Below are 21,312 nucleotides of genomic sequence, written 5' to 3'. Positions count from 1 at the left end.
CTACTAGAGAATAATCGTGCAATTCATAACCTTGAGGACACAGTGTGAATATCTGGGTTAAAACCACAGGAAGAAAATGGAGACGGATAAGCAAGGACTCTAATGATGGTAAAGATTGTTACTCAACAAGGAAAGCCATTTGGTTCTAAGACTCAGTGTATTATAACTTTACCCCAACACAAGTTAAAAGTCATTAAACTCAGTGTTGCCAGGTAGGACATTTGTAGGACAGATACAAGTTTTTTTGGGTAGTCATAAGACTGAGAACTAAGTAGAGGTCAGGATAATTTGGAGGAAAATTCAAGATTTTAGATCTTCTGACACCTCCCTTCCATTAGAATTGGACATCAGTTTCATTAAACGAAGCTGGATTAAGTGACGTCCTGTTTTGTGAAGGCATCACACGGGTTAAGATTTTGCTAATGCAATGAAAAGTTATTTCCAATGTGCTATTTATTACAGGGGACAAGGAATATTTATTGAGCAGACACTATTCATCAGGCAATTTTAGCCATTTATTCTCTCTTTGATGAAGCAAATAGTAACATCTCCATTTTATAGAAGGGACTGAAGCTCACAAAGGTTTTGATATTTCCCAGGTCACACAGATAGTAAGTAGAGAGAGGAGGATTGGGAGGGCAGGCCTCTCTGACCTCAAATCCATCCACAGTCTTCCTTTCAGTACACTAGCATTGCCCTGCCAGGGCTGAGACAAGATATGCCAAAGGGAGCAATACAGTCACCTATGAACAGAGGCCCTATCTCAGAGGAGCTCCCCTGCTCCAGGCAACCCAGTGTCACTCTGTCTGTCTAGAAACAAAATAACCCCTTTTTGCCACCAACGAAGGATAGAAAAGCATTCCACTTTCTCAAAATTTGTTGAAATGCAGTTGGTGACATCTGGTATTAATTATATAAGCAAATCTAAATGGTAGGCACATTGGGTATCACTTTTAAAAAATCTTTCTCACACAGATACATATACACCATACCACTCACCATAACACACAGAAGCACATTAATCCTTCCCCAAAAAACAAGAGTAGAAACAAATGTAAGATGGAAAACATCATATTCAGGAAGTAGTTCTACTCCTGAATACTTGCTATTTTCTTTTTTTTTTTTTTGAAACAGAGTCTCACTCTGTCACCCAGGCTGGAGTACAGTGGCAACTATCTCAGCTCACTACAACCTCCCAGGTTCAAGCAATTCTCCTGCCTCAGCCTCCTGAGTAGCTAGGATTACAGATGCCCGCCACCAAGCCCAGCTAATTTTTGTATTTTAGTAGAGACGGGGTTTCACCATGTTGGCCAGGCTGGTCTCAAACTCCTGACCTCCGATGATCCAGCCGCCTCGGCCTCCCAAAGTGCTGGGATTACAGGTGTGAGTCACCACATCTGGCCACTATAAGATCTTTCTTTTCTGTTTATTTGTATTTTTTAATTTTTTTTTTTTTTTTTAAAGACAAGATCTCACTCTGTCACCCAGTCAGGAGTGCAGTGGCTTGATCACGGCTCACTAAAGTACCCTCAGCTTCCCTCTTGGGCTCATCTTGGCCTCCCGAATAGCTGGGACCATTGGCAGGTGCCACCACACCTGGCTAATTGTTGTATTTTTCCCTCTTTTTTTGGTAGAGATGGGATTTCATCATGTTTCCCAGGCTGGTCTTGAACTCCTGGGCTCAAGTGATCCGCCCGTCTCAGCCTCCCAAAGTGCTGGGATTATAGGCATGAGCCACCATGCCTGGCAGATCTTTATTTTAATTAACTGCCTTAATTTTCATTTTCATCTTGGAAAAGTTGAAATAGCCTTTTCTAGCAATGGCACAAAGTACAGTAAGTCCCTCACTTAACATTGTTAATAGGTTCTAGGAAACTGCAACTTTTAGAGAAATGATGGGCTAGGCGTGATGGCTGCCACCTGTAATCCCAGCACTTTGGGAGGCCAAGGCAAGTGGATCCCTTGAGCCTAGGAGTTAGAGGCCAGCCCGGGCAACATGGTGAAACCCCATCTCCACAAAAAAATACAAAAATTAGCCAGGTGTGGTGGCATTTGCCTGTAATCCCAACTACTTGGGAGGCTGAAACAGGAGATCACCTGAGCCCAGGGAAGTCAAGGCTGCAGTGAGCCATGATCTCACCATTGCACTCCAGCCTGGGCGATAGAGTGAGACCATCTCAAAAAAAATAAAAATAAAAAGAGAGAGAGAGAAACGATGTATAGCAAAACCAATATTTTTCTTATCAAGGTTATAACAAAACCATGTTAAACACAAAAACGTTATTTGAGGACCCATTGCATATCATTTAGCTGAAAGTCAAAGTTCTAAGAACCTATCAGTAATGTTAAATGAGGACTTACTGTAGTCTTAAAATATCTTTGACTTTTCATTGAGAAGCAGTTAAAACTAGAAGAAGAAACTAACTTATCCCTGAGCAGTAATCCTATGGTTCATACTAGGAATCTGCATCTGGCACAGAAATAGGGCTTCCATTAACAAAAATGTCTGAATATCAATTATGGGTAGTTTTTCCTCAAAATATTTTATCTGGATCAGACAGAGCAAGACCCAGGCTAAAAGAGGGCCGTGAGAAAAAGGAGAATGATGGTCAGGAACATCCTAATGGTGGTTGCCTTAAAAAGATCAACCGAGGACTTCTCTGTGAATTTCCATCTTAGTCTTTGTTCACATGTCACAGAAAGATTAAGAGATGATATAACGGTTTTCTTAGCACGGGATGTTTCTGGGGCTTTGTAAATATTAATCTCTCCCTGTGGCCCGAACAGGTTCAGGTGCCAGATTTGTTTTCTTATGACTCAGTAGTCTCTATAGAAGAGTTCCATTCATAGATGAGTTAATTCCCCCAAAGGTCACTGAAGGAGCGCTGTTTTAAGAATACAAATCCCTCAAGGAACTTTATGGATTTAATAAGCTGTAATATTTCTTCATTATATCTTACAAAATATGCAACAGGAACTATATTTGGTTTAAGATCGGTCAAAATATATGTATCAATTTGATAAGAACTATTAGAAAAAAAAGTAATACCTAAGGTAACATTCAGATTTTCTTTTGTTTCTCTTCCCTCCATACCTCCTCCATCTTGCCCACCAGATATAAGATATAAGGCACTGACAATTTCAGGGACAGAATGAAACTATTAAATCCCATTTCAATTCTCATTTTGTGCAGCTACTCTGACACTCAGCATTTCCTAAACCCCAGGAAAATCTCTGAACTTTTTTCTTGTTTCCTGCAAATCTATTCCAAAACTAGATTAATTCACATTTCAGAATTTAGAGTGCAGGTTATCAATGAACTCTTCTAAAACACTGGAAAAGTGAGGACATTCCACATCTTGATCCTAAGTACATACCTTATAACCAAGTGCTTTTAATTCACTTGCAGAGCAAGGATATAAATCCATGAACTTGTATCTATCTACTAGTAAAGCCGTTTCTTTCCCTTCATACTCTTCTTTGAATGCTGTAAACCGTCTTTTCTCCACCTTGAGTATACTAGCTAGATCACCAATATTACTTTCAAATGCTAGAAATCGGGCCCAGATTTCTCTGCAAGAAAAGAAATACAATTAATACTTTAATTATTCTGGGTTTAGGGCAGGGAGTTCATTTACAAAAATGCCTTAAGCTCTCTCTTTTCCCCATAAGTTATAAAAAGTGACTTTTTATTATAAAGATTTTTAAACTATAGAAAAATAGAATAGTATAATGAATACCTACATACCACTACCTATATTGCTAATATTTTGCCATATTTGCTTCATCTTATTTTTGCTTAAGTTTTTTTTTTTTTTTGAGATGGAGTCTTGCTCTTGTCCCCCAGGTAGGAGTACAATGGCACGATCTCAGCTCACAACGTCTGCCTCCCGGGTTCAAGCAATTCTCGTTACTCAGCCTCCCAAGTAGCTGGGATTACAGGCGCCCGCGACCACGCCCGGCTGATATTTGTATTTTTAGTAGAGATGGGGTTTCCCCAGGTTGGCCAGGCTGGTCTCAAACACCCTACCTCAGGTGATCCACCCGCCTCGGCCTCCCAAAGTGCTGGGATTACAGGCGTGAGCCACCGCACCCAGCCTGCTTAAGTATTTCAAAGTAAATTATAAACCTATCACTTCAGTATTTAAGCCCATTTTTGAGTTTTTACTTATTTAGTATATAGCTTCTTCTTTGTGGTCAACATGAGAGACTTACCTTAGAGAGGGTAAACTCTAGGCGGAGAAGTTGGAAAAGGAACCTAGGCAGATTTCTAATTTCTCCTGAATAATGTGGCTTCATTATTTTGTTTAAGTGGCAGGAATTATAATGTAGAATACATTCTTCATCTAATATATGAATAAAAATATACTCCAAAATCTAGTATGATTACTCTATTGTTTCCCATTAATGTGGATCACTGGGGACGAACTGGTGCCTCATCATTGTTCTAACAGCTAAAATTAATGCTCTGAGACTACTTAAATGTCACTATGCACCTTTGTACTAAAGTAATATATTAAGTACCTCTTATATACCAGATGTGTGGCTATCACAAAAAATCCTATACTGGTAGACATTATTGTTAATAAGAAAATGAGGATTGGTATAGCTATGAAATTTGCCATCTAGTTGGCTGAGTTGGATATTGAACAAGACTCCAAAGCCTTACTATATTTCCACTGTACCAATCCACAATGTTATTCCTCTGTATGGTAAAACTAACAGAGACAAAACCATAAGTCAGAGACATAATATGTAAAACAAACTTTCAATATACAAGAAGAGTCTTCGCTTTTGAGTAAGGGAGGTGAAAATTTCAGAATGCCTAACATGTTAGTATCAATTTCTAGGGAGATATATATGTGTGTGTGTGTGTGTGTGTGTGTGTATGTATATATACATATATTGTATATCTATATATACATACACACACATACATAAATATACATATATATACACATCTCTCTCTCTCTCTCTCTCTCTGGGTTGTTTTTTTTTTCCTTGAGACAGAGTCTCACTCTGTCACCCAGGCTGGAGTGCAGAGGTATGACCATAGCTTACTGGAGCCTCAACTTCCTGGGCTCAAGCAATCCTCCTGCTCCCACCTCCGCCTCCCAGTATCTGGGACTACAGGCATGCACCACCACACTCAGCTAATTTTTAAAGTTTTTTTGTATAGATGGGGTCTCACTATGTTGCCCAGGCTGGTCTCAAACTCCTGGGCTCAAGTCATCTTTTCACCTTGGCCTCCCAAAATGCTGGGATTACAGGCATGAGCCACTAATTCTGGTTAGAGATACATAGTAAACAAGAAAGATGAGAATAAATTGCTATGGCATCTCTTAAAAACAATTCTAATCACTGTGCAGAAATCTAAAAATAATCTTAAACAGGTATAAAAGTATAGCTGATAGGTAAAATAAGTCTTGAGAAGGAAAGGAAATTTCTCTTGAAACTCATACTCAAGCAAACATTCACCCCATAGACACAACTCAGGTAAGAAAGCTGTCTTTAGAAGCCGACCAACAACTTGTCACAGTGGCTTACCCAGACTTCTCAGGAGGAAGGCTTCCAGATGTTAAAACTCGTTCAAACAAAACTCGGGTATTATTGTCCTCTAGGATATTGAAAAAGATTTTAAATGTTTTTTTTTTTAATTCACTTTTACGATGCAACAATATTTTCATATGCATTATCTCACTTCATCCTTACAAAAATCCTATGCAGAAACGTTAACTATTATCACACTTGGTTTTTATAGATGAGGAAACTTGAGCTTCAGAAGATTAAGAGATTTGATCTGGCTCTTGGTGATTGAGTAGCAGAGCAGTAACTGGAAGCCATGTTTTTTTCCCTTCTAGTTCAGCCCTCCTCTACTACACTGCAGTTCTAATGCAAAACCATTTATAACAACAGTGCTGTCTGAACCAGGTATCCCATTTGCCTTTTAAAAATAATGACAAGTACATATCTGCTGACATTAGTCAGACTACTGCATGTGGAAGGATGGCAAACTCAAACTTAGAAATAATTGAGTTTCTTATTTTGAGGCACCAGGACTATGCTATATTTAGCTACTTTAACTCTTGCAGAGGTACAATATCTAGGTTGGCAGGTAAATATGGAAATGTAAATGAATTAAGAATTGTTGACAGAGGTGTATTAAATTTTAAGAGTCTTAGGAGGTCCTCTGTAGCTGGAAGTGGAAAAATGACACTTCTTGCCTTCTTGCTAAACTCTAAGTTATCTTTTAAAACTTAAGAATCTAACAGTAACAACAACCATTGAATCTACTACTAACAACCACTGAATTGTACACCTAATGGATGGACTTACAGTATACAAATTATACTTCAATGAAGCTGTTCAAAAGAAAAATTAACCCAGCAGAGGAGTTGTTTTTTATTGCCTGAGGGTAGTTACTCAGTTTATTACATGTCCATATGCAAAATAAAACCAAGAAATTAAATATATTAAACCAAAGAAGATGGCACTATTTTTGTGGCTTCTATCTTCAATTTAACATATTATACTTTTAAAAATGTTAAACAAACCTACATTTTATCTTTTTCTGTTTTATCCCAAGCTTTGCTCCAGACACACCTTTTACCATTCCACAGAACTTTCACACTGCCTGCCTACATGTTGTGCTCTCTGCCCAGAATAATGGATTTATCTTTCTTTAGCTGGGTAACTACCACTCATGTCTCAAAATCCAACTCATGTGCCCTTGTCTATGACACCCTCTAGAACACTGCTGTCCATCAGCAATATAATACAAGCCACATGTGGAATTTAATAAAAATGGGTAAAAATAGGTGAAATTAATATATTTAATCAACCTAATATATCCAAATCTTATCATTTCCACATGTAATCAATATGAAAAATTGTTAAGATAGTTCACTTTTTTTTTTTTTTTTTGGTCCTAAGTCTTTGAATTCTGCTATGTAGTTACACATTTACACCACAACTCATTTTGGCCTAGCCACATTTCTTTTTTCTTTTTTGAGATGGAGTCTCGCTCTGTCACCCAGGCTGGAGTGCAGTGGCGCAATATTGGCTCACTGCAACATCTGTCTTCCAGGTTCAAGCGATTCTTCTGCCTCAGCCTCCTGAGTAGCTGGGACTACAGGTGCACGCCACCATGCCCGGCTAGTTTTTATATTTTTCAGTACAGACGGGGTTTCACCATATTGGTCAGGCTGGTCTGGAACTCCTCACCTTGTGATCTGCCCGCCTCGGCCTCCCAAAGTGCTGGGATTACAGGCATGAGCCACTGCACCCAGCCCAGGCTAGTCATATTTCAGGTTCTCAATATCTAATAGTGTAGTGACTACCATAATTGTGCAGCATAGCTCTATAACTTAAATTATACTCTCTTCTCTGTGCTTCCACAGTACTTCATTCAGGAATCTATTACAGTATTTAGCACATTTTTAATGATCACCACCCTCATCATAAATAGTTAACATTTATGGAATAACCACAACATTCTATATGTAAGTGAAACACATGCAAAAACTCATTTACCCTCTCAACGATCCTATGAAAGGTATTCTTATTATATAACCATTCTACAGGTGAGAAAACTGAAATTTAAGATTATACACCTAACCTCAGAACTATGCTACAATGAACCACCAAATGATGATGCAATTATATTTACACATTGGATTCCCCCACAAAAATGTTCTGGTGAATCCTATTCATCTTTGTATTCCCAGACCCTAGTAACCAGAAGGTAATGAATAAATATTTCATGGATGGATAGATGAATGAAAGAATCATCTAAGATACTGATTTTGGAAGACAATAATGCTAACACCAGATATCCTCATTTTAAAAAAATAAAAATATACATACTAGTAACTATTCTTAAAAAATCAGGCAAAAATAATTTAAGATTGATGAGGAATATTAAATGCCCCACCATCTCATTTTTTGGAGTTAAGTCTTTTTCCCAGAATGTAGAATCATTAAGCTGAAATACAAAATCATATTTCAGTTTTATTCTTTTATATTATTTAGGTAAATAGAATGCTCTTTTTCTGAAATATTAAAATTACTGATTTATACCTATGATATCTAATTCTATAATCATTTACATGACACATAATTGCATATTTCTTTAAGTCAACTTTTAGTGATGTATTTATTTTTATTTATTAATTTATTATTTATTATTATTATTATTTTTTTGAGGCAGAGTTTCGCTCTTGTTGCCCAGGCTGGAGTACAATGGCACGATCTCGGCTCACTGCAGCCTCTGTCTCCAGGGTTCAAACGATTCTCCTGCCTCAGCCTCCCCAGTAGCTAGGATTACAGGCGCCTGCCACCATGCCCAGCTAATTTTTTGTATTTTTAGTAGAGACGGGATTTCGCCATGTTGGCCAGGTTGGTCTCAAACTCCTAGCCTCAGGTGATCTGCCTGCCTCAGCTTCCCAAAGTGCTGGGATTACAGGTGTGAGCCACCATGCCTGGTCTATTCATTTATTTTAAATGTGTTTTAGAGACAGGGTCTTGCTCTGTCATCCAGGCTACATGGAGTACAGTGGCATGATCACAGCTCACTGCGATCTCCAATTCCTGGGCTCAAGTGATCCTTCCAAGTATCTGAGACTACAGGCATACGACACCACACACCTAGCTAAAAAACCAACTTTTATACTACATCTTTTTTTGTTAAGAAATTACATATTGTGGGCCGGGCGCGGTGGCTCAAGCCTGTAATCCCAGCACTTTGGGAGGCCGAGACGGGCGGATCACGAGGTCAGGAGATCGAGACCATCCTGGCCGACACGGTGAAACCCCGCCTCTACTAGAAAATACAGAAAACTAGCCGGGCGAGGTGGCGGGCGCCTGTAGTCCCAGCTACTCGGGAGGCTGAGGCAGGAGAATGGTGTGAACCCGGGAGGCGGAGCTTGCAGTGAGCTGAGATCCGGCCACTGCACTCCAGCCTGGGCGGCACAGCGAGACTCCGTCTCAAAAAAAAAAAAAAGAAATTACATATTGTGGACTGCAGTTAACTAGACTAAATGATATACATATATGAATTACCTAGCACAGTGCCTGGTACATGGTAGGAACTCAGTAAAGGATGGCCAGTGTTATTCATACAACAGAATAGGGAAATAAATACTAAAAACCAAAATGTTTCTTTTTGAATCTTTTCCCCAGTACCCTCGAAGTGTTCTACTTTACTATTTGGGCATCTTTTGAGTTTGAGTTTTGTTGGCTAGAGGGTTTTTTGTTTGTTTGTTTTCCTTCCAGGAAACAGGAGATGATTTGCCCAGAGTCATCAGAGATGAATATAAACAACTCTATGTCTCCTGACTCTGACTTTGAAGCTTTATCCCACTACTGATGCTACTTTACTGTAAAGACAGTTCTGCAGAGTCAAAAAGCATCTACCATTGCTCAGTAAATATATTCAGGGTTATACTCAAGTATGTCTTGAGTGCCTAACAAGTGCCTGTCTGCTATGTCAAAATTATAATACATTCAAGAAGGAAGAAATCTAGCAACATAATTTCAGATGGTTTAACCATTATAGATTCTAGAATCAACCTACCATTGAGGTGAGAAAGATAGTCAATATAGGCCAGGACATACTCTGGAATGTCTCCATACTTTTTTAGCCCCAGCTCAAAAATCTTAAAGGCAACAGATTTGTCCTACAAGTAAAGAAAATAAAGTACAGATTTCCACGAAATGTCAGATAAAATACTTAAAAGAATATTAAAATTACACCTAAATATGACAAAATACATAAGAATTAAAACAAAATCATGTTAAGTAAAAACTGCTGAGCTAGAAACTATTCAAAGGAGTTTAGTGATTAGAAATCACTAGTCATTAATATAATGATTAGTAAAGCATGAATTAGAAATATAGTGATTAATAAAGCATAAATTAGCAGGTAGTTGGGGATGTGGATGATGCTCCATATAATTTTACACAGATACACTTAGACTGCCTTTACAAAATGGAGCAATAAAAGCTTAATGACAGAAGCTAAAACCACCTTTTACGAACCTCAGATGAAGGAAGTTGTTTTACCTTTACACTGGTATTTCAGTATTTACCTTACTACAGTAATATTCCATGAGTGCTGCAGTAACATAGACATGGTGGCGGGTTCTGGTATCTTCTCTTGCTTTTTTAAATATCATTCTTCCAGATTTGATGCCTTCTGCTCTCCGTGCAAATTTCATATATTGGATATATACCTATGCAAAAGAAAGTATTTGTGTTCTATAAGTTAGGCAGTATGTTTCCTGTATAAGAAAGCAATCCTCAATACCCAATAAATTAGAAAGTAGGAATTTAGATAATATTCTATTTAAATCCATAAGCTAATTTTTTTCTGGTATTAAGAGATGCATGCAAATTAATTTGTTTTTTATTGAGATATAATTCACATACCACAAAATTCACCCTTTACAATTCAGTGGTTTTAAATATATTTACAAGGTTGTGCAATCATCACCACTATCTAATTCTAGAATACGTAAAGTTTAAGAGTGAAAAGTGTGACACTACTAGAACATACTCCATTAATCAATGCCAATATCTAAAAAACTCAAGAGTTGGTTTAATACAAGCATGTTTTACAATACATGTTTTTGTTGAGACAAGAGTCTCGCTCTGTTGCCCAGGCTGGAGTGCAGTGGTACGATCTTGGCTCACTGCAACCTACGCCTCCCGGGTTCAAGCCATTCTCCTGCCTCAGGTTCCCAAGTAGCTGGGACTACAGGCGCTCGCCACCAGGCCCGGCTAATTTTTGTATTTTTAGTAGAGACGGGGTTTCACCATTTTGGCCAGGCTGGTCTCGATCTCCTGACCTCATGATCCGCCTGCCTCAGTCTCCCAAAGTGCTGGCATTACAGGTGTGAGCTAACGCACCCAGCCTGCAATACATGTTTAACTTCATATTTTCTTGGTTTCTTTTTAAAAGCCCACTACTCTGTTTTCCAAACAACATATAATAGAACTTCATGGATAAACGATGAGCCATTTTATACCCAGCACCTACAGAATGTCCAGCACATCATGAATATGCAGTTTTGTTTAGTGAACAAATGACTAATTAGTAGGGTCCTAGTTTGCTCAGTTTTGATAATGTCTAGCTGTGTTATCCAGTTTTGATGGATGGATGAATGGATGAATGGATGGATGGATGAACTATGAGTTCCTCAAGAAAAGGAATTTTATCTAGTTTGTCATTATGTTGCTGGAGTCTAGCACAATGCATAGACTTCAGCAATATATTTGCTAGATATCTTTGTGGAATGAATTATAAGATGATGAATAAATGTAGGAATTATAGCAGTGGAATCCCAATATAAATCATTAACAAGAAAAAGTAGTGTAGCTATAATTGACTTGAGGCAGATGGTCTGAAGACACACCCACAAGCCTGTCCCCTTCCTCTCCCAATGGGAGAGCACAACTGCACTTTTGCACTTGGGGCTTTGAAAACCACTATGATAGAGCAGGATTTAGAATAAAGTGAGTTTCAGTCTAATTTCTTCCCAGGATGTTGGTTTCTCCTGCCTCATTTAAAAAGAAATATTTATTAAGCAACAATTCTGTGGCATAAAGTGGCTTCAAACCATGATCACAAAGAAAGTGTTAGAGAAAGTGCCTCTGTATCTATTTTATACTGCTGCATTAAAAAGAGAAATTCTAGCAGAAAACAGATCAGTAATTGTCAGAGGTAAGGGCAGAGGGAAGGGTTATATCTACAAAAGGGTCACAAGGGGGAATTTTTGGAGGATGGTGGAGGTGTTTTCTATCTTAATTGTGGTGGTGATCCCATGACTCAATGTTATTTGTCAAGATTCATAGAACTATACAACAAAAACAGTGAATTTTACTGTATATAAATTTAAATTATTTTTTGTTAGATAAGACTGTAAAGGTGGGAAAAAAGAGATCTGTAAAGTTACTCACCAAGGTGGGGTCAATATCCTCAATTGCCAGAAGTCTGTTATATATACTGTGAACCTTTTCATACTTCATGCGACTCTAAGGTGGTAGAGAAGAAGTGAGTATCAACATATGGTCATAAATAAGCAGGATTTGAGCTCTAAGGAGTCCAAAAGCTATAACCTCCCACCCCCAATGGCATCTCCATTGAGCATAAATATAGTATAAGCTGACAACTAATAACTGTTCATTTGGCATCATCTCTGTCTACCAAAAGCAATATGCCTGGCAAACAACCAGCCAGAAAAAAAGTTTAGTCCTGCAGTAAAAAATTGAATTATAAGAAGGCTCTAAACATTTTTACTTACCTCTTCATAATCTGCATATGCAAAATAAAGAAGCATATTCTTCTTCAATAAAGTGCTTATGGCTCTTTCATATATATTAGCAGCTTCATCACTAAATAATTTGGCATTATTCATATCCTAGGAGAAAAAAAAGAAAGCTCATCTTCAATAATTCTAATATAGTTGTGAGAGAATAAAATTAATAGTTACATCTATTTTATTTATTTATATGTGTCTAAGAAAGCATATATATATGTACACACACATATGTGTATTCACACACATACATAAACACATATGCATTTCTGGATTCTAAAAAAATTCCAAAAACTCCCTTCAGTAGTTTAACTTACAAAATAACCATGCAAGTACTCTAAATGATTCATCACTTTAATATGTTAAAAAACTGCCAGTTTATTTTAATTCTAAGGCGATCTAATTATATGAGTGTCACTAAGATTCATATGAACGTAAGCTTAAATTTTCAATACTTATGCTTTACTACCAAAATTCAGTTATATTTTTCAGTAAATCATTGCTATATCAAAACCACAAAAATATCAAAGTGGGGATAGGGAAGGAACACTTACTCCCTTTTCTGCAAGCAGTTTACTTGACTGCTCAAGATACTGGGCAGCTTCATACCAAATATCAGGGTGATGGCCCAGCACAAGCAGGCACTGTTCATAAGCAAACATAACTAAGGGAAGAAATTAACAAACAACATTCAATTAAAATAATAATTATTTGTAAAACTATCAATATAGGTATCATAACCAAATTAGGATCCTCAAAAATCAATGATAATTAGAAATAAAAACCATCATCCATCTAAGCTCCCTCCATCTATCCATCACTTATTAATTTTTTTTATTTTTGGAAGCAGGGTCTCTGTCACATAGGCTGGAGTGCAGTGGCACAAATATGGTTCACTGCAGCCTCGACCTCCTGGGCTCAAGTGATTTTCCTGCCTCAGCCTCCCAAGTAGCTGGGACCAGGTGTGTGCCACCACATCTGGCTTATTTTTTAAAATCTGTGGCCGGCGCGGTGGCTCACACCTGTAATCCCAGCACTTTGGGAGGCCAAGACGGGCAGATCACGAGGTCAGGAGATTGAGACATCCTGGCTAACATGGTGAAACCCTGTCTCTACTGAAAAGCAAAAAATTAGCCGGGTGTGGTGGTGGACGCCTGTAGTCCCAGCTACTCGGGAGGCTGAGGCAGGAGAATGGCGTGAACCCGGGAGGCGAGCTTGCAGTGAGCGGAGATCGCACCACTGCACTGCAGCCTGGGTGACAGAGCGAGACTCCATCTCAAAAAAAAAAAAAAAAAAAAAAAAAAAATCTTGTATAGAGACGGGGTTTCACCATGTTGCCCAGGCTTGTCTTGAACTCCTGGGCTCAAGCAATCCTCCCACCCCAGCCTCCCAAAGTACTGGGATTACAGATGTGAGCCACTGCACCCAGCCTAAGTTAATACTTATCAAGCACCAACTATATAACAGGGAATGTGGAAGGCACTGTGAATATACAAGTGAATAAGACTTCCTGTATTCAAGAAGTCTGCAGTAAATGGGGAGGATAGACAGAAAGCAAAGATCAAAAGTATTATAATGATGAAAGTATAGTATACTCTGAAAACTTACAGCAAGAGAACTTAACATAGTTTAGGGACTCAAGAAAGGCTTCACTAAGGAACTGACATGTAACACAACACCTGAAGAAGGGATGAAGCTGGTCAGAGGCAAATAAATGAAGTGGCGTAAGGATGGGGTAGATACAAAAATGGCGTAGGCAAAGGAAACAATATTTGCAAAGACCTACAAGTAAGACAGCAAGCCAAGATTGAGGAATTCATAAAGCTCCAAATTAAGAGTCTGGCACTGGCATAGTAGTTTGTATCAGACCGACCCTCAGCAAGTAAAAATTATAAACAAACACAAATACAAAAGCAACTATCTAAAGGTACTGGAAATGACCAAAAGAAGCAGGAATCAGGATATTGAGCCCTTAAAAAGGTAGACCACCACTAGGTGAAATCCACATTTAATATGGCTTTTCCCTTCAAGCGCATGCCCATGTCGTGCACTTCTGGGATAGCTAGAACTCAAGTCAAATGCTGCAGTCATACTGTCCTGAAGTAACATGGAGTTCTGGCCTATGAGAGCAGCTGGAAATTGAGGGGAGACATCCCCAAAAGGAGAAAGCCAGAGCCTGAAAATCTGGGCATAAATGTTCTCAAATCCTCACCTGATCCCTAAAATGTACACACACAGGAAAGGATACAACCAGACCAGCAGAAAACAAAGCTGGAAGGCGGAAAGAGTTGAATAGATACCTCAGCAACTAAGGGAGATGAAGTTTAGAATTTGAGTCCCATCCGATTAGATGGTTGGGGCAAATACCTTAGACTTTTCATTGTCTTAGGAGTAAAGACTATGTCCCGAGAATAAAGTATTTAATCTGAGATTAAGGGTAAAACTAAAACAGATCTGTCTTCATAGTATAAAACCAAGCCTCCACAAAGTCCAAGTAATCTGACAGTAATACTTAACTTCCTGCTAAAATAAAAAAACATTCTTCAGAGGAAGATGACAGAATCTAGAGTCTTTACAATGTTTCATTTGTACCTTCGTACAATATCTAAAAGAAAAAATTTAAACAGGAAATAGGAAAATGTAAACCACAGTCAAAGAGAAAAAACAATCAAAGAAAATAAACTCCATGGTGGTTGAAGGCCCAGATGTTGGAATTGGCAGATGAAGACTTTATAACTACTGTTATAAATATGTTCAAAGATATAAAGAAAAAGTGGTAATGAACAAACAAGGAATCTCAACTAAGAAATGGACACCATAAAAAAGAACTATAAAAATAAAAAATTTCTAACATGGATATTTATAGAACTGAAAAATATTGTATCTGAAATAAAGAATTCACTGGATATGCTTAATTGCAGACTGCATATGATGAAAACAAAGGTTCAGTGAATATGGAGATCTATAGGAATTATTGAATCTGAAGAACAAAAGAAAAAAAGATTATGGGTAAAAAAGTTTTGGTAACCTATGGGGATACCAAGTGGCCTAACATACATGTAACTGAAGTCATGAGGGTTAATCTTGTTACCTCTTTTTGTTATAAGGGTCTGATCCTCTGTACGAAGAGGGTTGCTCTTTTCCCACTGTATATATTTCTTCCACATATCTACTTGTTGAGCTTCTTGAGGAGTATTCTGAGGAGGCACCGAGGGAGCATTACGGTCCAAGCCTTTCATTACTGTCTCATATTCCTAGACAACAAGCATTTAGAATTCTTTGGTGAGCCAGGAACAACTCAGATGTATGGGGGATGGGGTAGATCAGTTTGGAAGACTGTTCAAAATGCCTACTTTTTCCAAATACCACTTTGTTAATATAATCTGAAAACTACTTAAGAGTAGAGAGAAAGATGAGAGTATTATCCACTCAACAACAGGTTCCCAGGAGTGGGTGAACAAAACACCCATGGGCCCTCTCTGTAAGTGATCTAGGAGGTTACTTTACAGGATATAAGAGTTGACAGATCAATAGAATTGAAGATCTGGTGGCATTTATTATTGCCATCTTTGGAGAAACTGTCTTCTACAATTTCAGTAGTTTATATTAATAGGCTATTTTTCCTAACTTCTAAGAGTGTCAATGAATGGAAAGGTATGCACACAATCAAAATGTGTCACTGAGAGCTATGTTATTAGATCACAGAATAATACAATATTCAGACAAACCCAAATAAGAGAGGGAAAAGAATTACTTCATCAATTCTAAGTAGAGTCTTATCTCTATGTCCTGTTTCCATATTTTATAAAATAATTTCTTCTAAACCAAATTTATTATATTTTGTTCGTACAAAGAGATATTTCATTTCAAATATGTCATCTCCTCAGACTTTGCAATTAATTGCTGTTAAGATTGCTAATGATTGAAAATATCAAAAGTAATACCAGACAGGGAAAGCTCTGCTGTAAACAACAGGTTCATAATAATCATTAAAATAGATGGATGGAATTCCATACCTTTGCTACACGTCTAGCATTCATATAATCTCTACTCCGATCTTCAATCATTTTTTTAGCTAAATGAATATTGATACCCTAGAAAAAACAAAAATATTTTAAAATTAAGTATAGTTTCTTAAAAATTAGCACAATACAGTTAATTTATTCATTTACTAAATAACTTTAAATTCTTTATTTTAAAAGATTTCTTGTTTAATAAAGGTTCATACAGCTCATGAAAAGCAAGAAAAAAAAGGTTCAATCACATTATACATTTCAAAGATTAAGGAGGATGTGCTTACGTCTTATGAGCTGGCAGTAAGTTTCCATTTATCAGGAACTTTTAAAGATAGAATCATTTGAAAAGGGTCAATTATTTCATATAAGATTCTACTAAAAAAAAATGACATGGCTCATGCCTGTATAGGAGGCTGAGTTGGGTGGATCACTTGAGGTCAGGAGTTCATGACCAGCCTGGCCAACATGGTGAAACCCCGTTTCTACTAAAAATACAAAAAAATTAGCTGGGTGTGGTGGCGTGCGCCTGTAATCCCAACCACTTGGGAGCCTGAGGCAGGAGAATTCCTTGAACTGGCGAGGCAGAGGTTGCAGTGAGCCAAGATCGTGCTATTGCACTACAGCCTGGGCGACAGAGCGAGACTCCGTCTCAAAAAAAAAAAAAAAAAAAAAAAAAGATGTACAGATTCATCTGGGTGAATAGCCATGGTTTGACTTTGATAGCCCTTTTTCTTTTTTATAGACAGAGTCTTCCTCTGTCACCCAGGCTAGAGTGCAGTGGCGCCATCCTAACTCACTGGAACCTTAAACTCCTGGGCTCAAGTAATCCTCCTGCCTCAGCCTCCTGACATAGGACTACAGGTGTATCCTGCCAGGTCTGGCTCATTAAAAAAATTTTTTGTTGTTGAGACGTAGTCTTGCTATGTTGCCTGGGCTGGCCTCAAACTCCTGGTCTTAGGCAGTCCTCCCACTTCAGCCTCCCAAAGTGCTGGGATTACAGGCATGAGCCATCACACCTGGCTAATAGCCCTTTTCTAACTAGTTCTGTTGTATAACACTTTTTAAAGAGACAAACAGAAGTAGCAAGGAAAGATAAACATTACCACTCAGTGAGTACTCCAAGGATTCTAAGACCCTTTCAGGGAGTCCATGAGATCAAAATAGTTGTTATTATAATACTAAGACATTATTTGCGTCTCTCATAAAAATACAGGAGTTTTACAGAGGCTACGTGACATTTAGTATATAACACACTGAATGGAAGCAGATGTGAAAATCCAGCTGTTTTCTATTAAACTAGACATGAAAGAGATTTGTGAAAATAGAAAATAATGCCACTCTTCTAACTACATTTTTTGTTTTGGAAAATACAGTTTTTGGTCAGGCATGGTGGCTCGTGCCTGTAATCTCAACATTTTGGGAGGCCAAGGCGGGTGAATTGCTTGAGCTCAGGAGTTCAAGGCCAGCCTGAGAAACATGGAGAAACCCCATCTCTACAAAAAATTAGCTTGAGAGTGGTGGCGCATGCCTGTAGTCTTAGCTACCTGGGAGGCTGAGGTGGGAGAATCACCTGAGCCCAGGAAGTTGAGACTGCAATGAGCTGCGACTGTGCCACTGCACTCTAGCCTGGGTGACAAAGTAAGACCCTGTCTCAAAAAAATAAAAATAAAAAATTCTTTGTGATCTTCAATAATTTTTAAAATCCAAAAACCATAAAGTTTGAAAACCACAGCTGATGCCTGTGAGGGAACAATTTCACTACCCTATATAGTTCTTCGAAATCACAATATACATACGAAGAACTTTCTTTTTTTCTCTTTAGAGATGGGGGTCTCACCATCTTGCCCAGGCTGGTCTCAAACTACTGGGCTCAGGCAATCCTTCTATCTCGGCCTCCCAAAGTGCTGGGATTACAAGTGTAAGCCACCATGCCCAGCCAAGGAACTTCCTTTGCTAGAGCTTATTGGCATGTGTATTTATGTATTCAGATTGATTAGCTCAGTTATTAAAAGCAGATACCAATAACACAAAGATCTTGGATTGTAGCCACACACTTCACAAATTCAAACCAATAATCACATCACTGTAATCAGGTGATAGAGGTGCACAGCAACTAAAAAATAATTCCCAAAAGGTACTATTGGAAACATAATTCCCAAAAGGTACTGTTTTATAGGTCAATGGCAATGTGTATGTGTGTGTATGAATGTGTGGACATGGCTTAGCGCAGACAAAAAATAGTTTTATAAGAACTATTGTTCTTCAGAGTATCCTCTAAAAAATAACACTAATATGGAGACTCAAAACCTTGCAAAAACATTATAGTGCTTTCATTACAATCAATAAAGAAATGTGTAACACTGATATAGAAAAGCTATAATCTACAAATCCACAATGCATAAAAATTAAAATGGCTTGGTTTATAATAAACAACTACTCTGACCTAATTTACCTCTTCATACTTGTTATAGTCTCTCCAGAGTTGTTCAATGTTGATCATCGGATTAACACAACCTCGTTGATAAACTCTTCGGACAGCTGTTATTCTTTGATTTTCTGCATAAGATCCTACAGCTTCCCTGAGATTGTATAAGAAATGCCATCAATTATATTATAGCTAAATCTCATTCAACCCAGCAATCTCACTACTGGATATCTACCCAAAGAACAACTCTATGGCAAATAGTATGGCGATTTCTCAAAGAACTAAAAATTATATTTTAGCTAAATCAACTGTTTTTATATATATATGTATGTATATATACACACAAATACTTACACGCCTTTTAGGAAATTGATGTAATCCACCCAAATCTAAGAAATAAAAATAAAATGTTAATATCTTTCTTGGTATTTTCACATTGAAGTGCATATATTAAAAAGTTTTAACTCTACCTGATAGGACATAATTTCCATTCCAATTTTATCCAGTGCAAAGTCATATGCTTGAGCCATTTTTTCTCTGAAATGAACATGAAAGACGTGGTTTTAAAATTCTTTTGTTATTAAAATTTATCTACAATTAGGCCAGACATGGTGGCTCATGCCTGTAATCTCATTGCTTTGGGAGGCCGGGGCAGAAGGATCACTTAGACCCGGAGTTCAAGACCTGCCTGTGCAACATAGCAAAACCCAGTCTCTAAAAACATAAAAATTTTAAAAATTAGCTGGGCGTGGTGGTGTGCACCTGTAATCCTAGCTACTCGGAAGGCTGAGGTGGGAGGATTGCTTCAGCCCAGGATTTCAAGGTTACAGTGAGTTATGAATGCACCATTATACTTCAGCCTGGGTGACAGAGCAAGATGCTGTCTCTAAAAAAAATGAAACATAAATTATTATTTGAAGATAGGTATAGTGGTTCACTCCTGTAATCTCAATGCTTTGGGAGGCTAAGGCAAGAGGATCATCTGAGGCCAGGAGTTGGAGACAAGCCTGGGCAACACAGTGAGACCTCGTCTCTATAAATAAATAAATAAATAAATAATGTACTTATAAGTAAAACGTAGCTTCTGATCACAGGATCAGAACAACATTTGAACATTTTCTATAAACAAAAATTAAAGACATCTTTGTAAGTATATAAAGTCATTATTTGATGTTAAGCTTGTCAGTATCATAAATTGTTTCCTTTATCTACTGCTTGTGAGTTTATCAAAAATAAGGCTCATGTCTTACTTATCTTTATATCCTTTAAGTTGCATAATTCTATACATAGCAGATTCAAATGTGGAAATTTGTGGTTCCTTTATTAATGATACATTAAGTCTGAAGATCTATTAGCTCTAAAGTAAAATGTAGAAATCTGGAAAGTATAATTTTATTAAAATGCTACTTATGTTAAAATGTAAAGGGTACATTAGGGAAAAAGAACTTCTACTTCAATATAACACAATAAAGTATAAACAGACCAGATGTTGTGGTTTATGCCTATAATTCCAGCATTTTGGGAAGCTGAGGCAGGAGAACTGCTTGAGCCCAGTAGTTTGAGACCAGCCTAGGGACATTAGCCTACACTTGAGACCCCGCTATGTTTGGAGTCTCAAACATAAGGAGACCCCATCTCTACAAAAAAATAGAAAAAAAATCAGCCAGGTGTGGCCGCTCGTGCCTGTAGTCCCATCTACTTGGAAGGCTGAGGTGGGAGGATCGCATGAGCCCAAGAGGTTGAGGTTACAGTGAACCTCTGATTGTGCCACTGCACTCAAGCCTGTATGACAGAGATGAAACTGTCTCAAAACACAAAAATCATAGCAAGAAATATAATCAGGAAAAGACAATAAAGACAGAATTTTAGTAATAGACATAACTTGACTGTTAGTTACATAGAAAAATGGCACCTCAGAAGAAGGTCTATTATTTAGATTTGGCAAAGATGGGGAGGTGGGTATAATTTGCAGTAGGGATGGTAACTTCACAATACAACTGTCAGAGACCCCTTAGATCACTATAATTGTCAGAGACCCCTTAGATCACTTAACTAGCATATTGCATTGTGACCTGACCTGCCAAAAGTGGTACTAGCACAAGTATGAAGATAGTTTTTGAAAAAATTTGACAAGTCTGCCAACAAAGTGGTTTGGTGTTGCAAATATACAGTGTTTCAGTATAGAAAGGGCTTGGGCGATTCAATTCTCCAGAGTAAGACTCATGGCCAGTGACTTTCTTTGAAGTACTTTTTTCAAGGTTACTAATTTCTTAGAAAATCCTGACTTTTCAAATCCTGATATTTCTTCCCAACTGGAGCTAACAGAAGGTGTGAGTTTATGTGGGATTAACTGTGTGCCTGGAGATGACTTGCATTCTTAAGATCCTGGTTTCACTTACTTGTAACTTGGTAGTTTACCCTTGGTTTCTCGGACATATGAAAGATAACACTTCCATAAATCAATGTGCAAAACCTTCATAAGGCATCTCTGAAATAGCTTTAAATACAAGAATATATTATCAGAATCCAGTTAAATAAATTTCATATGGACATA

At 37.8% G+C, this 21,312-nt stretch overlaps 1 protein-coding gene across 1 annotated transcript in view; it reads right to left on the bottom strand.

The window, feature by feature from the left end:
- The window catches only part of CSTF3 (cleavage stimulation factor subunit 3), a 78,274-nt gene that overhangs the window by 2,601 nt on the left and 54,361 nt on the right, over positions 1-21,312 (bottom strand). Inside the window, exons 5-17 of the mRNA XM_025355942.1 lie at positions 21,158-21,255; positions 19,229-19,295; positions 19,113-19,147; positions 18,786-18,912; positions 16,334-16,411; positions 15,409-15,571; positions 12,872-12,981; positions 12,303-12,419; positions 11,959-12,033; positions 10,089-10,232; positions 9,575-9,677; positions 5,548-5,617; positions 3,378-3,573 (exon numbers count right to left, since the gene is read on the bottom strand). Coding sequence (XP_025211727.1) covers positions 3,378-3,573; positions 5,548-5,617; positions 9,575-9,677; positions 10,089-10,232; positions 11,959-12,033; positions 12,303-12,419; positions 12,872-12,981; positions 15,409-15,571; positions 16,334-16,411; positions 18,786-18,912; positions 19,113-19,147; positions 19,229-19,295; positions 21,158-21,255 — 1,383 coding nt within the window. The remainder of the gene's footprint in view (positions 1-3,377; positions 3,574-5,547; positions 5,618-9,574; positions 9,678-10,088; positions 10,233-11,958; positions 12,034-12,302; positions 12,420-12,871; positions 12,982-15,408; positions 15,572-16,333; positions 16,412-18,785; positions 18,913-19,112; positions 19,148-19,228; positions 19,296-21,157; positions 21,256-21,312) is intronic.

Source organism: Theropithecus gelada, chromosome 14, assembly GCF_003255815.1.
Source record: "Theropithecus gelada isolate Dixy chromosome 14, Tgel_1.0, whole genome shotgun sequence".
In the NCBI taxonomy this organism is placed as follows: Eukaryota; Metazoa; Chordata; class Mammalia; order Primates; family Cercopithecidae; genus Theropithecus; species Theropithecus gelada.
Note: the sequence above shows the minus strand (reverse complement) of the source record. Positions and strands in the feature narration are given on the sequence as shown.